Raw genomic sequence first — 15,873 nt, 5'->3', positions numbered from 1 at the left:
TTCGAGTCATTGTTGCACCGATACACGGCTCAGTGATCCTCTGAGGTTGTGATCCTCTGAGGATGTGATCCTCTGAGGATGGGATCTATGAGGTTGTGATCTATGAGGTTGTGATCCTCTGAGGAAGTGATCATCTGAGGTTGTGATCCTCTGAAGATGTGATCTATGAGGTTGTGATCCTCTGAGGATGCGATCCTCTGAGGCTGTGATCTCTGAGGTTGTGATCCTCTGAGGATGTGATCCCCTGAGGCTGTGATCCTCTGAGGATGTGATCTCTGAGGATGTGATCCTCTGAGGTATTGAGGTTTTCGTGTCTTCCTGTTTGTATTGCAGCTGAAGTCGTTCCACAACGAGCTGCTGACGGAGCTGGAGAAGAAGGTGGAGCTGGACGCCCGCTACCTGAACGTACGTACAACTGATCCATAACTCTAACGTTGTAGTACACGACCACCGGGTTCTGAAGAGCCTTTCAGCCTTGTTTCTGTTTGTCTCAAAGTCTCATCAGCAGGTCGTTGTTTTCATTTATGTCTAACCAACTATAATTGTTGCTCAGCTAATTCTGGAAAATATTGCATTTTTTTCATCTGCCTTATGGTTTCAGTCGAGAAACCCCCCCCCCCCCACACACACACACACACACACACAATAATGGTAACTTAAATAATTAATAGCGTGGGCTGAATTTAAAGCATCAGTAGCGTCGTTATGTAACCACGTACGTGAACCTCCGCCGCGCTCCAGTGCTGTCGCTTTCAACTTCCTCGGCTCGGCGCCGGTTCTCCGGTTCTCCAGGGATGCTATGAGGAAGTACAGCCTGAAAACGCTCGCTCGCTTCTTTGATCCCCCTTTGGCTTCCTGCCAAACCGCTGCAGCGACTTACATAAAGGACTTCCCACTCTCTGAATTATGACTCACTCTGTGAAAACCACAGAAAAAAAACAAAACAACCCAAAACAAATGAATTTATGTTGATCGGTAGTTTGGAATGAGTCCCAGAAACATTTCGTCATTGAGGCGGGGGATGTTCGATGTCTGATTATTACTGTCAGATATTCTGATGCATTCAAATTCAAATCAGCTGAATAGCCAATCAGTTGTACAACATGAGGTCAGATCACCATGAATGTGATCGTTTAAAACATCAAAGTGTTTCCTAAACTAATGGCCAGCCTTGTTTTGTGTTCCTGAATTTTGCTGCTTCAGTCCAGAATATAATAATATTAATCTACTGTGTTTTCCTTGTTTGTCCATAAAAACGAAAATGTGCTGAATTCAGCTGAAGAACCTTGTTTCAGGTTTCATTTTGATGCAAATATTTGTAGTGTACTTGTAGTGAAGTTATGTCGGTGTGAGCTGCTGACCCACGCTGACTCTCTGCTGCCCCCCTCAGGCGGCGCTGAAGAAGTACCAGATGGAGCACAAGAGCAAAGGGGAGAGTCTGGAGAAATGCCAGGCGGAGCTGAAAAAGCTCCGCAGGAAGAGTCAAGGCAGCAAACACCCGGCCAAGTACGGAGACAAGGAGATGCAGGTCGGTCTGTGTGTGTGTGTGTGTGTGTGTGTGTGTGTGTGTGTGTGTGTGTGTGTGTGTGTGTGTGTGTGTGTGTGTGTGTGTGTGTGTGTGTGTGTGTGTGTGTGTGTGTGTGTGTGTGTGTGTCCTCATAGAGCATAAAGCTCGGTCTGCTGGTATTCTGTGACAGCTGTGATGGGATTGGACCAGCTGAGCTGAATGGGATGGGACCCCATTATGGCCCATGCAGTCTGGGTTCCTGAATATTATTCTGGAATAGAACCCTTGAATGCACTGGACCTTTAAATGTGTCACATGAAGATATATTAAAGGACGAAGTAGAATGAGAATATATAATATTCGGTGTTACATCATGTTGTTTGCAGGTGAACAGATTGAACGAGGCGTTTGTAGGCGCTCTGGTGATGATGCGTGGTGGGCGTGGCCTCTTACACAAGCTGCACAGGAGACGCTGCTGTTAACAGAGAGAGTGTGTGGGTGTTGTCACCTATACAGATGATAAGATTCAGCATCACGGCTGTGTTATTTTGTCAGGTCTGAATAATCTTCATTAAAACAGAGTCAGAATCTGGATCTCTGTCATTATAAAGTATGTATTAAGGGTCTTTATAATCAAAGACCAGGTCCTGGCAGTGAGAGAGCGCCAGTTCCTCCGCGTGGTTTTGACTCGACGATGCAGAGAAAAAGGTCGAGGGTTAATCGAGCAGCGATCTGGAGGCGTTAGCCCCCCGCGTCGCCCTGCCGGAGCAGCAGGGGGCGTAATTATGGTGTAATCATTAGTGCTGCTTCGACGGACGGCTGGTGGAGCGTGAAGGAGGGGCGGCCGCAGAGTACTGCAGGTCCTCACGGACCTGGTCTGAGCTCAGACCCCAGACCTGGTTCTTCTCCTTACATGAACCGAACATCCAAGATCAAACACCTCGATAATTTTATTTTCAGAGTCCGAGTGTGTCAGACAGGAAATAATGAGCCAATAATCAGGTCATGATTCCATCAGTGTTTAACAGATCAATTAGATTTACGGGAAACATCGTTTCGGGGGGGGCTTCAGGTGGAGGAGGGGGGCTTCAGGGCTTCTAATTAGGACTCCGTGTGTGAGAGCGAGCGCCGTATCGACCGGCCTTCAATAATGTAGCAGGAACTCTGTGGAGGATTAATGCACTTTAATGATATCAGAGTCACAGCGTTCTGCAGGAGAGTCCAGCTTACAGCACTTCCTGTTTACTCCATGACCTCCTGGCACACACACACAAACACACACACGCACACACACACACACACACACACACACACACACACACACACACACACACACACACACACACACACACAGCCATCAAGTACGTAACAGACAGCTGCACTTATTAAGATGAATGCACTATAAGCACAAACTAAAATAATGTAAATAATAATAAAAAAATATATTATGAAAAATGCAGAGAGGAAAGAGGAGTTGGAGAAGGCCATGTTTGTTTTCTACCTGATGACTTTATGCTCGAGGACTTGAGACCCGTCTGACCTCGATGTGTTTCTGTCATCAGTCCCTGAACGCAGCTAGCCACCCCGAGTCTCATCAACACGTCACATGTGATCTGTGTGTTTTTTTGTGTTCTACAGTAGTTGTGTGTTTTCATGAACCAACTAAACCTCTGTTATGTTTGTGAACATTTATGTAAATACGTTTTTCAGGCAGAAATATCAGTCAGCGGTCAGACGAGCTGACCTGGTGTCAGTTTGACAGCTGGTCCCGTGTGACGCAGCATCAGCCTTCGAACACTTTGCGATGTTTCACATTATTCAACGCTTTCAGTTACATAAGTGACTCTGAGGACAAACTTCTACCTGTGTGTGTGTGTGTGTGTGTGTGTGTGTGTGTGTGTGTGTGTGTGTGTGTGTGTGTGTGTGTGTGTGTGTGTGTGTGTGTGTGTGTGTGTGTGTGTTTGTGTGCAGCTCAAGCGTGGGCGGGTTTCTATCGGAGAGAGAGATGCTGTAACTCGCCTCTTAGTCGCCGTCATCACCAGGTGGACATGAGTCAGTGGTCAGATCAGACGAGTCAGTGATCAGACGAGTCAGTGGTCAGACGAGTCAGTTATCAGACGAGTCAGTGGTCAGACGAGTCAGTGATCAGACGAGTCAGTGGTCAGACGAGTCAGTGGTCAGACGAGTCAGTGATCAGACGAGTCGGTGGTCAGACGAGTCGGTGGTCAGACGAGTCAGTTATCAGACGAGTCAGTGATCAGATGAGTCAGTGGTCAGACGAGTCAGTGGTCAGACGAGTCAGTGATCAGATGAGTCAGTGATCAGATGAGTCAGTGGTCAGACGAGTCAGTGGTCAGACGAGTCAGTGATCAGACGAGTCAGTGGTCAGACGAGTCAGACGAGTCAGTGGTCAGACGAGTCAGACGAGTCAGTGATCAGACGAGTCAGTGGTCAGACGACTCAGTGATCAGACGAGTCAGTGGTCAGACGAGTCAGTGATCAGACGAGTCAGACGAGTCAGTGGTCAGACGAGTCAGTGATCAGACGAGTCAGACGAGTCAGTGGTCAGACGAGTCAGACGAGTCAGTGGTCAGACGAGTCAGTGATCAGACGAGTCAGACGAGTCAGTGGTCAGACGAGTCAGTGATCAGACGAGTCAGTGGTCAGACGACTCAGTGATCAGACGAGTGAGTGGTCAGACGAGTCAGTGATCAGACGAGTCAGACGAGTCAGTGATCAGACGAGTCTCTGCAGTTTGAGGTTTTAAATAAGCTTTGATGTGCTCCAACATTTTCTTAGCGATTTGACTTTTAACGCGCTGCATTAAAGCACAACATGTCGGCCTGTTTTATACGTCACCATGGTGACGAATGATGCCTGATTCAGTTAAAACAAACCCGTCCATTCATTAAAAACAAAAGTCATTCAAAAAGGGTCGACTCACAGAGTTAACACAACTGTATCAGGACATCTTTAACTGTTGAACGGTTCTAAATGTAATTCTTTACTGCTTTAACAGACTCAAACACATTCTCCTCATTTACATCCTTCTCATCGAATTTTGGCTTCTTGTCCTTGAACCCAACAAATCTGATAATTCCACCTTTGATCACTGAGATGACGCTGTAACAGGACTTGCAGCCATGTTGTTTGACGGCCCCGCCCCCTCTCTTCCCCCAGTATGTGGAGGCCATCAGCAACAAGCAGAGCGAGCTGGACAACTACATCGCCGAGGGCTACAAGAACGCTCTGTCTGAGGAGCGGCGGCGCTACTGCTTCCTGGTGGACCGCCAGTGTGCCGTGGCCAAGAACAGCAGCGTCTACCACAGCAAGGTGAGGAGGTGATGTCATGGCAACGTGGCACCTGTAGCCACGCCCACCCTCAGGCTCATATTCACTAACTGGGCTCAGTTAGTTTAGTTTATATGTTTAAGTTATCTATAATAATTTTGTTCAACATCATTTAATGATTTATTTTGTATTATATGTTTATTATATTCCGTTTACGGGACGTATTGATCCCAGTTTGAACCTCGAGGATTCGTTTAACACACAGGGCTGCAGGAGTGAGTCCTAAACATGAGTCAGCTTTTTTACACTACCTTTTCCTTTGTCTCGAGTTGACCTGTATCTGGTTTGACGTTTTTTTTTTTTTTTTTATATATACAATATTAAACCCGTCTGGTGAGTTTTAAGCGAGGATGTGAGCTGATTGGCCGTCAGAAAAAGAAAAAAATATTAAATTTAGTCTGAAACTTGGTTACGAAGGAAACAAACTGCAGCAGTTAAATCAGCTTCTTGTGTCGTTGGTCAAATAAAACAAGCAGTTGCAGTTTTTATGATTTCATAACTTACGTAGACTAATTGATACTTACTACAGATGTAAATGAGAAGCGTCTTTCTATGACTGCCCTGCTGGAGGATGTAGCTCCTTCATCCCTCTCTGGTGTCCTCCTCCTCCTCCATGATCCTGTTGTTGGGAGTAACTCTAACTGACCCTGGTCCTGCTGTGTTTCAGGGGAAGGAGCTGTTGTCCCAGAAGATCCCCGTGTGGCAGCAGGCGTGCGCCGAGCCCAACAAGCTGCCGGATCGTGCCATGTTCCTGGCCCAGCAGATGAGCGGCGCAGCGGGCGCCATGGTCCCTGGCATATCCGATCCCATCTCCGGTAAACCCCTGCCGGTGCCTCCGGAGCTGGCGGCCCTCAGGGCCGGCGGGGGTCTGGGACAGCAGGTGGGTTCCTCCGCTGCCTTAAATCCCCATTTAGACCCCCAAAGACTAGTGCACGTTGTCGTGGGCTTCTGTGGTTTCTGTTTGTGCATCTAAAATGTCATAAATCACACACATGAACGAGAACCCAAAACTGGTTCTGAACAAGATCTAGCACCCAAACCGCTCTAGAAAAGTGGACCCGTGTTCCAAACATGTCTTGTAGCTGAAGGTTACACACACACACACACACACACGCTCCTAGGTAAGTGGTCTAATGAGGACCTGGAATGATGGTGACTGCTGCATCATGGGAGCCCTCGACACATCCTCGAGAAACTCTTGTGAATGCAAACGAACTTGTTAGCGAACCATGCTAATTAGCTTAGCTTCCCGCGGCCTCGTCTCCGTGAAGAGAGAAAACCTTACATGAAAGACTCCAACTTTTAATTAAAAATGTGGTTTTATGTTTGAAAACTCCATATGTTTCTCTTTAAAGCAACATATACTCAATGTAGGCTTCTCATCAAGCAGCACTTCCTGCCCCACATCCCTACTTCATTATTATTCATTATCACTAACGAGCGTGTTATGTAATTTGCTGATGCAACGCGTGTTCTTCGCCGTCCTCCAGAGGCTGATGGACGGAGGGATGGCGCTGATGAACGGCACGGCGGGGGCCCACGGAGGGGAGGACTACCAGCAGTGGATGGAGGGCAAGGTGGCCCAGGTCAAGGCCTCGCCGCAGACCCAGCGCCACGAGGTCTACTCCAACACCCTACCCGTCCGCAGGGTGGCCCCAGCCAAGAGCAAGACCACGCTGAGTAAGGGCTCGTTATGTCGGGGGGTCTGGAGTTGTCAAGATGACGTGAGGGACCAGTTCAGCTCTAAGTTGACCTTCAGCCTTCTGTTTATCTCAGAAAATTTCCTCTAAGAACTAAAGAAACACCTAAAGAACCATCAGAATACGTCTGGATCTTAATAAGAAGCAGGCGGGACTAGAAGGAGACGTGATATTAGAAATCAGGTTAAAAGATTAAGAATAAATACAAGAGGCAGACGGGTTTCATGTAGAGGTGTACTGTACCTACACCCCACGGAGACCTGAATCCCTGTCCCCCCCTTCACGTTGTCTCCCTCAGCGGAGACCCGTACGCTGCCCCGGTCCAGCTCCATGGCGGCGGGGCTGGAGAAGAACGGCAGGACCCGGGTCCAGGCCATCTTCTCCCACGCAGCCGGGGACAACAGCACCCTGCTCAGCTTCATGGAGGGCGACGTTATCACCCTGCTGGTCCCCGAGGCCCGCGACGGGTGGCACTACGGCGAGAACGAGAAGACCAGGATGTGAGTTTTAATAAACTTTTGGTCCAGATCCCGCCAAAATAAAGCACTTAAAGTCACAAATCACAGATTCAATCAGGGACGTCACTAGGATTTAAAGACAGGGGGGCTTAGCCCCCAAGAGAAGCATACAAAATCTTTGCCCTTGCATCTTCTTAGTCCTGTATTAGAACTACACAACAACCAGTGAAGAAGTCAAGCTACTAACAAGTTAAAAGCAACAGACATTGTCCTCTTCCATTCTCTTCTGTTGAACAAGAGTTACTGTAATAACTTTACATTAAAGCTGCATGCTTAGAACAGGCCCTGATTATGTAAATGTGTCTTAAAGTGATACCATATCTTATTCCTCTCTCCAATAAGCTGCAGGTCTAAATAATGTAATTTAATTACACCCATGACTGTCCTGTAGATTGGTTCAATCAGAGTGTGATTTTGGTTAGTAATACAGTAGAATAAACTAAGACCACAAGGGTCAAGGTCAAGGTCACTGTCAAGTTCACAGTGAAATATAAATATGAACTTTACCCAAATAAGTGTATTTTGTATGGATTTATTCCAGCAAAACAGTCTGTAAAAAAATAAATTAAAATCAAAAAGACATTACAGAATGCTTCTTTCTAAAGACTATGATGCTATTAACCTAACCTTTCATCAGTATGAGATAATTCTGAAAATAAAGACTGGATTCCATCACATTTAACACTAGTTAATGTTCTGTGTTGCTTACATCTTACCAGGCGTGGCTGGTTCCCCTTCTCCTACACCCGTGTGGTTGCCGACGGCGACACCAGCTCCATGAGGCAACTTCGAGTTCACAAGTACGTTTCTGTCCTAAAAATAAAAATTGTTGAATGCTGATGTTTTTATTTTGGAGGCATATTTATAATTATCTTACTTTGAGTCAAACTTTATCCTTGACATTTTTTGTATTGATGACATCATTGATTGGCCCGGGAGGATTTGCCGCCTGGTGACATCATCATGTTGACCTGTGTTGTTTTCCAGCCTCCACGGGAAGAGCAGCAGCACCGGCAACCTTCTAGAGAGGGAAGACTTGTCTCACCCCGCCCCCAACTACGGCATCCACGCCCACATGGCGGCACAGAGCGCTGCGGCGCTGCACAGCCGACAGCAACGCCCCTACAGCGTGGCGGTGCCGGGCTTCTCACAGGTGAGGAGGGGGAGGGGCAAACACACACACACACACTGGCATCTACACACATATGAGTTCACACACATACACCAGCTGAGCCGTTAGTTCACATAGACGCATCCCCTCCCCCGCCTCACCTGCAACATCACATGTGGCGGCGACACTTAATTGCTCAGCAGTGATGTAACGGGAAACGTCTCCGCTGACATTTAAGGAGAACCAGGTTTTCATAATCTGTTAGGACTCGTTTCACATCACAAAAAGTGTCATTTAAATGTGTTCAACAAACTTAATCTGACCTTCAGATCACCAAAGTGAATCCCTACTGAGCAGATACACTAATAATAAAGTAATAAACTAGTAATAAAGTTGTTATAACATCTTTCATAATCATTGAAAGAGATCAGTTCATGTCAAACAGCTGAAGCTCAAGCTGCTGTTTCTCTGCTGCCATCTGCTGGCTTCCTGTTGTCATCGCAGCCTTCCAGTTTTTTAGATATTAGTTCAAAATCAGTCACATGACTAAATCTCACCTCCGTCTCTATGGTTACAGCAAGGATTGGAGGAGTACGAGCCGCGCTTCCCCACCAGGTAAGAACCTTCCTTAATATCTGTCTTTTATTGAAACGGAAATCTGCTTCCTGTTCCTGTTTGACTTAAACATGATAAGAAATTATATGATGGTGCTTCCTCTTTGTTTGAGTGCAATTTGGGCGTTTGTTTGTGGGTGGGAAGCCAGTGAGGGAGTGCAGTAAACCAGTAAGATGAAGAACCCAGCACACACCGGGGTTCAAACACTATTTTAACGATAAATATTTATGACACACATGAAGCTGATGAAGCAACATGCCGATGTTTAGTTGTTTCTTGAAAATGTAATTTATCAATAAAGTCTAGTCTGCACCGGCACTCCGGTGTGTGCTGGTCCACCCTGGTGAGATCTGACTGGGAGCCACGGGAGGGACTGGGACGTTGGGGGTCACGTAGCTCCAAGTCCAGACCACGAAACACACAACCAGTATAAAACACGTCTTCATTTTTTTGTTTCTTTATGCTCTTCTGTGTTTTGTTTTCTGTTTGCACATTTTTGCTCTGATACTAAAGGCGCTAATAGCAGCTAATAAGTGCTAATAGGTGCTAATTGCTGCTAATAGCTGCTAACAGCCATCGGCATGCTGGTTCACTTGGTTTCTGTCTTAAGTTTAAGTTGATTTAAGTTTCCTTTTTGTTGATTAATCTAAATTGACCTCCCAGCCCCCCCCCTACCTGCTCATTGACCCCCCCCCCCCCCCCCATCCCCAACCCCCCCTCACAGTTAATGTGGTGTAAACCAGACATCCCAGATGTCTGATGGTTTTTAGCCTCTGGGGGTTGTTGTCTCATGTTGGGGGGGCGACGTGGTTCCCGTCCCTCCCTCCATGAGTCCTGGTCTTGTTTGCTGCTGTTTCAGCCCACCTGGACGCCTCTCCCTCTCTCTGTCCACAGTTCCACAGAGGGCAAATTGATTTCGACAGTGTGAGGACAGACAGACAGACAGACAGACAGGCACAGACGATGCGATAGCGACAGGGACCCTGCTTGCCCTCATCCTCACCTCCTCCTCCTCCCCCGCCTCCCACTTACGGCAATAAACTCTCCCTGAGCCAATCAATGCAAGGAGGGGGCTCTGGTCTGTACCCCCCCCCCCACCCCCCTTCCTGATCTCCCTCCTCCGTTCCTGCCGTCCCGTGTTGTCTGACTGGTTGCCGCGACAACAACACAACGCCAGACTGTGCCGATATTCAACATCAGTGTGACGGACATTTTCTCCGAGGAAACCGTTTCTCTTGCTCGTCTTTCATGCATGTACATTTCTTTGACATGTTGCTGGGGATTATATTATATTTCCCCCCAAAGGAAGCTGATTTCCATCAGAATGACGATGTGAAGGAGATTAATGACGTTGATCCCGAAGAGGATTCTTATGTAAAAAAAATTATACAAAAATAGCATTACAATCAATATTTTATCTTTCAGCATTTACCAATAACTGAACCTTTCCATGCTGTGAGGTTTTGTATTCCTCTGAGACGAGAGGCCATGTATCACGAGTAGTGAACCGCTAATGTAAATGTTTAACTTATGATGGGAATGTTGACTGTACATACATGTGCTTGTCATAAATATCTATGATCGGTTCACTTAAAAAAAACAACGCACCTTATGAAAGTAATAATCTATATTTCTGACTTTGTGTAACCAATAAGTTCCTGTAACGTTTTCAGTCTCAGTCTTGAGACAGAACCAGGTGCTCGGGGTCCCTCCACCATCGAGTCTGATGTGGATTTAATGCCAAGGCTGGATAGGGTCAACCGGCCTCCCCCCTCCATGACGCACCCTGTTAATATGCCCTGAAACATTTATGAAGTTATATATGATTGTGAAATGAATGTTATTCAACGTTTTCGGGCATTTAAAAAAAGGAAATTCAGACTTAATCCATTTAGGTTAGGTTAGACCTGGTTCCTGTAGTTGGGTTAGATCTGGTTCCTGTAGTCGGGTTAGACCTGTTTCCCGTAAAAATAATAAATTATATTTTTATGACAATTTAAGACTTCAAATGATTGTCAATAACAAACATGCTGCGGACTTTAAATGAGGCATCAGCAGTATTACTATAGTGGAACGGGGTCTTGGTGTTCAGGTCTATCCGTGGCTCGTATTAATGGTGCAGCCTTGAAGGGGGGGAGGAGTTAATCTGACGTCGGAACCTCATTCAGCCTTCTTGTACTGTTGATTTTTTAAAAACAAGCCGTTTTCAAGATAAAATAAAGTGTTTGTCTGATTCTGTCTGTGATAAATAAAGATGCTGGTCTGCTGGTCTGTACGTGGGTCCAGTTGTACGTGGGTCCAGTTGTACATGGGTCCAGTTGGTGCCTGTCTCCACTAACCACTGTCCCTCTGTCTTCTAAATCTTAGACTCCTCACCAAAGGTCCCACTCTGCAAAAAATGTCTGTCTTTAGCAAATATTTGATGAAGTGATGCATCTTCAAGTTGTGTTTTTTCTCCAAATAGTGAAAAATGACTTTGACAATGATTGCTAAGATGCTATCGTCTTACGCTCCTGACTGGCTGTGTTCTGGTTTTCACTTTTAAGTCGTGACAGATATTTTTTGCAGTGTAGAAACGTTTCCCTGCTGCATATGTCCGCCATCTTTGTCTGTGACCTAACTCTCATCTTCCCCCTTCAGCTTTGCCAACCCCCCCTTTTTTATTTCCATCTCTGTTTTGGTGAATTTAGAGACAAAAGTCGTGTGCAAACGACTGGAAGCTGCCAGTGTTTCTTCTTTCTCCACTAAAATAAGCTCCAAGGTTCGACTGCCATCGCTGCAGAGGAAGCACACCGACCACTCGTGGCCAAATAACTCCGACGTCAACCCATGTGCTTTTATTTTGAAGGGTTTTGCTGTCAGAGGATAAACCATTTTAAATTGTACAGAGAATTTATGGACATGCATGCTTTGGGGGCACCAAAATGTTTAACATTGATGACCTCAAATGTATGGTGAATTTCTAAAATAAATTAATTTAGCTGGACATTTTGGGTTGTTTCTGTTCATTTGTTGTCGAGACTGTCGGGAAGAATTCAGCCGTTCAAGTTTTATGTTAAATAGGCTTTCATTTCTCTAAATTGCCCTTTGAGGTCAAGTAGGTGGTTTTCTTCTGCTTTTTTAGTTTCCTTTTTTAGCTTCCTGAGCGTTTCTTTAGAGAAGAATGAGCATTCCTTTAGGGAACAATGAGTGTTCAGTTAGGGAACAATGAGCGTTCCTTTAGGGAACAATGAGCATTCCGTTAGGGAACAATGAGCGTTCCTTTAGGAAGAATGAGCGTTCCTATAGGGAACAAAGAGCGTTCCTTTAGGCAACAATGAGCGTTCCTTTAAGGAACAATGAGTGTTCCTTTAGGGAACAATGAGCGTTCCTTAAGGAAGAATGGCTGTTCCTTAAGGAAGAATGGCCGTTCCTTTAGGGAACAATGAGCGTTCCTTAAGGAAGAATGGGCGTTCCTTTAGGGAACACAGAGAGTTCCTTTAGGGAACAATGAGTGTTCCTTAAGGAAGAATGAGCGTTTCTTTAGAGAAGAATGAGCTTTCCATGAAGGAACAATGAGCTTTCCTATGGGAACAGTGAGCATTCCTCAGGGAACAATAAGCGTTCCTCGGGTAACAATGAGCTTTCCTGTGGGGAACAATGAGCGTTCCATAGGGAAGAATGAGTGTTCCATAGGGAAGAGTGAGCTTTCCTCAGGGAACAATGAGCATCCCTGTCTTATAGTTACCACTCTGCTGATCCTCCTTATGCTTTAACACTTCGACAAGCGGTTTCCCTCTTCATGCCGACAAATCTGGGAGTTGGTTCCCACCATAACCCCCCACCGGCCTGGTTGCGTGTACAGTGTGTCTGTGTGTGTGTGTGTGTTCAGTAGTAGTAGACTACATCCTTCCTGACCTGCCATAAACCCACCGATCTGCTGCTCCTGCTGCTGCTAGCAAAGGTACCTTCTTAACTCAACTCTGTGTTTGTGTCCTAATCGCAGCATATTGACTTTATCATTTGTTTTATGTTACTGTGTTGTGGTTTATGTGCCTGTCTGTTTTATTTGTGTATCCTGTATTTTGATTTACATATATTTGGTTCATAATGTACATGTTAATGCACAGCAGTTGCTTTGACCTGTCATTGATTTTGACTGGCAGCCTCCGCAGTTTCTCACAGTGTGTAGTATGAAAATATGAATACTTTAAAGTCATTCATGTGTTGGACCTGTAACATGTAACAACATGCTGCTGTAAGAACACATAGTATACAGTGATTATATGGTGTTAGAGTATAATGTGTTGGCTTTTTATCTGAGGAGCTTGTTGACCTGTAGGGCCTGTTTCCTTGCAGCTCTGGGCCGGATTTCGCCCGCTTTTGAGTGACCCGACCCCATCGTGAGTCACTGACCTGGTCCTTCAGGGTCCCTCAGGGTCCTTCAGGGTCCCTCAGGGTCTTTCAGTGTCCGTCATCATGAAACGCTGCTTCATTGTCATGTTGGCTTTGGGTGTTGTACAGTGGCTTCTGGGTTATTTCCATCACTTTATGTAATAGAGTATATTGATAACAATAAATACTAGTACTTTCGGCATTATGCTCAACTTTCCTTCTGCATGTCTTTTTTTTTTTACATTATCTGCACACTTTTCTGTATGTGACTACATTTTTCTTTGCATGACTCGTGATATTTTTCTTTACTTCACTGCTTTGGTTGCTGAAAACAAGCTCATAACAAACGAGTCATTCTGTGCTCTCTTTGACCTTTGCATGACCTTTGCATGCCCTTTGCGTTATGCATAATTCATTAATGGGACTAAATGTTTTTTTCACTGTATTTCCCTCCTCCCAGGAGCAATCCTCCCATTGAGCCGGCAGTGGAGGCCCCGGCCAAACCGCCACTGTCTGATGATGATGATAATGATGATGAGGAGGAGGAGGAGGAGGAGGAGGAGGAGGAGGAGGAGGAAGAGGTGGAGAACGACATCCCTGAAGAAGCTCACTATGACTCTGTGGAGAAGGCCTCCACCCCCCCGGGGGAGTACTGAACTCTCCCCTTGGTGTAAACCGGCTGCAGGTGGATCTCTGCTGCAGAACTCTGATTCAACCGCAGGATTACAGTATGCTGCTTCATAATGAGAATCCTCAGGCAAATAATTCACCAACAATTACCGTAATCTCTGTACTAGTTGACACATGAAGTAAATAACAGCTGGAATTGATTTTAGATTTGATTCTAGCAGGAAAGCACATTTAAATATCCGGCTTTGCCAACAATCTTTTTCCTCTCAGCTGTATTTCTGGAAAAGCTTGTGCTCACGTTTATGGGTCATATTCGTCCAGAGGAGAAGGTTCCTCTAAGGTCGGATGTTTCAGCAGATGATAAAACAGATGTAGTGAACCAGAGGAAATAGACTAGCCGGAGTAATCAGCTGTATCTGTGGAAGAAGTTTGTGCTGAGTGATGACGAGCACACAACTCTTACTGCTGAATGCTCAACTAACCTAAATCCTACATTCTGTAGTATTAATTGAAGCAGCACCGGCGGTAATGACGTACTGAACCGGTTCTCACATTACACTGATTTGATGTTTGATTTCTATTCAAACATCTGTAGACGTTTTAAAAAATCTTCTTCAACTGAGAATTTAAATCAACGAGAGAGAGAGAAATGATTGATCATGTTTAAGATATGTGATGTAGTGAGACGAGCGATCAGGGTCACACCAATACAGGTTATTAGTGATGTAATCATTTTCAAAAAACGCACCTCTATTGGATAATTTAGGTTTTGCAGGTGTCTAGATGCCTCCACTTAACACAACGGAGCATAATGAAGTTTGCTTTTTAACAGAAACACTGAAACGTCTTCTTGATTGCATAAACACAGTTTTCTCTGAAGAAATAGTCCCAGATATAACATATTATCCAGAGTTACAAGGACACAGATGTTACTTTTGGATTTCTTTTTTTTAATGGATGAATATTTAAATTCTGCGATCACCTTTTAAATGAAACCCTTATTTCCTTCATTGTGTTGTGGTGAAGAACCTCAGAGGTGTGTAATATACACCACGAAAGGTCAATCAGAGTGAACTCATCTTTAATCCGGCCTCCTACTAATCTGATGGAGGTTAAATTTAATCACTGTGACTTTTCCTTTCACGATTCATGAAATAAAGACTGAGGTTCGAGAGGTTGAAAGTCAAATTTTTTTTTAAATGTACTCTGATTTTAAACATTAGAAGCGAGACTGAATGTATGATTGTGTTTGTTGCTTTCAATGAAACGATCTTCTGCTGTAACTCTGCAGAACGGACCGTACATGTAAGTAAAGCTCAGTTTGAATGTGAAAGGTTCTCGCCTCATAATCATCAGTTCATATTAGAAAGAGCAACTGCACTTTAAATCCTTTATGTAGAAAAACCTGTACCATGTGATTCGATGACAAACACAGTGTCTGGTTTTCAATTTTAATTTTGAGAATAAAGAATCAAGTAATTACCTACATCGTGCTGTTTGTCTTGTATGTCGCTCTGTGTTCAGGTTGTGACGGTTTTTTTCAGTGTGACTGGTTTGGTTAATGCTGGGGTTGTAGACGTACATCCTTGTCATGATTGATTTGATTGATGAGTGATAGGTGATCAGGAACTTTCCTCCTCCACATGAAGGCACCAGCTATAATATCCATCGGCGTACAGGTACATACCCATAATAGTATAGCACATCATGAAATATTAAACACACAATTTTTTCTTCCAAAAATTTAAATATGTCCCAAAATACTCCTTAATATGAATACAACCTATAATAAGCAAATATAAATCTTTCTATTTGTTTAATATTATGTTGTGAAATTGTGATGTAGAAATGCCAATATAGAATTAAAATATGAATCTGTCAACAATTATTATTTTAATGGATTAGCTTTGTATAAATACATAATTACAAAGTACTGTTACATCTGGCACTATAGGCTGCACTACACATTATTATTGGTCCGGTTAAATAAGGAACACAATTTTATACGATATGTAATAGGGGGTCCCTATAAGTCCTTATGCTATAGTATATGATACAAAGTCATAG

The 15,873-nt window shown here is 44.6% G+C and overlaps 1 protein-coding gene across 5 annotated transcripts in view; it reads left to right on the top strand.

Annotated features, from left to right (window-relative positions):
- Window positions 1-15,276, top strand: part of LOC311033145 (BAR/IMD domain-containing adapter protein 2-like) — a 41,963-nt gene extending 26,687 nt beyond the window's left edge. For 3 of the 5 annotated variants that reach the window (XM_084040373.1, XM_084040372.1, XM_084040376.1), the window contains 10 exons: window positions 334-405; window positions 1,391-1,528; window positions 4,688-4,840; window positions 5,526-5,738; window positions 6,349-6,538; window positions 6,857-7,058; window positions 7,796-7,876; window positions 8,064-8,229; window positions 8,765-8,802; window positions 13,637-15,276. In XM_084040373.1, the coding sequence (XP_083896499.1) occupies window positions 334-405; window positions 1,391-1,528; window positions 4,688-4,840; window positions 5,526-5,738; window positions 6,349-6,538; window positions 6,857-7,058; window positions 7,796-7,876; window positions 8,064-8,229; window positions 8,765-8,802; window positions 13,637-13,832 (1,449 nt within the window). In that variant the 3' untranslated portion in view covers window positions 13,833-15,276. Of the gene's footprint in view, window positions 1-333; window positions 406-1,390; window positions 1,529-4,687; window positions 4,841-5,525; window positions 5,739-6,348; window positions 6,539-6,856; window positions 7,059-7,795; window positions 7,877-8,063; window positions 8,230-8,764; window positions 8,803-9,696; window positions 11,849-13,140; window positions 13,185-13,636 lie in introns of those variants that run through there. The other 2 variants (XM_084040375.1, XM_084040374.1) reach the window with 2 other exon arrangements.
- The last annotated feature ends 597 nt before the right edge of the window (window positions 15,277-15,873 follow it).

This window comes from Eutrigla gurnardus, assembly GCF_963514095.1.
Source record: "Eutrigla gurnardus genome assembly, chromosome: 22".
Classification (NCBI taxonomy): domain Eukaryota; kingdom Metazoa; phylum Chordata; class Actinopteri; order Perciformes; family Triglidae; genus Eutrigla; species Eutrigla gurnardus.
Note: the sequence above shows the minus strand (reverse complement) of the source record. Positions and strands in the feature narration are given on the sequence as shown.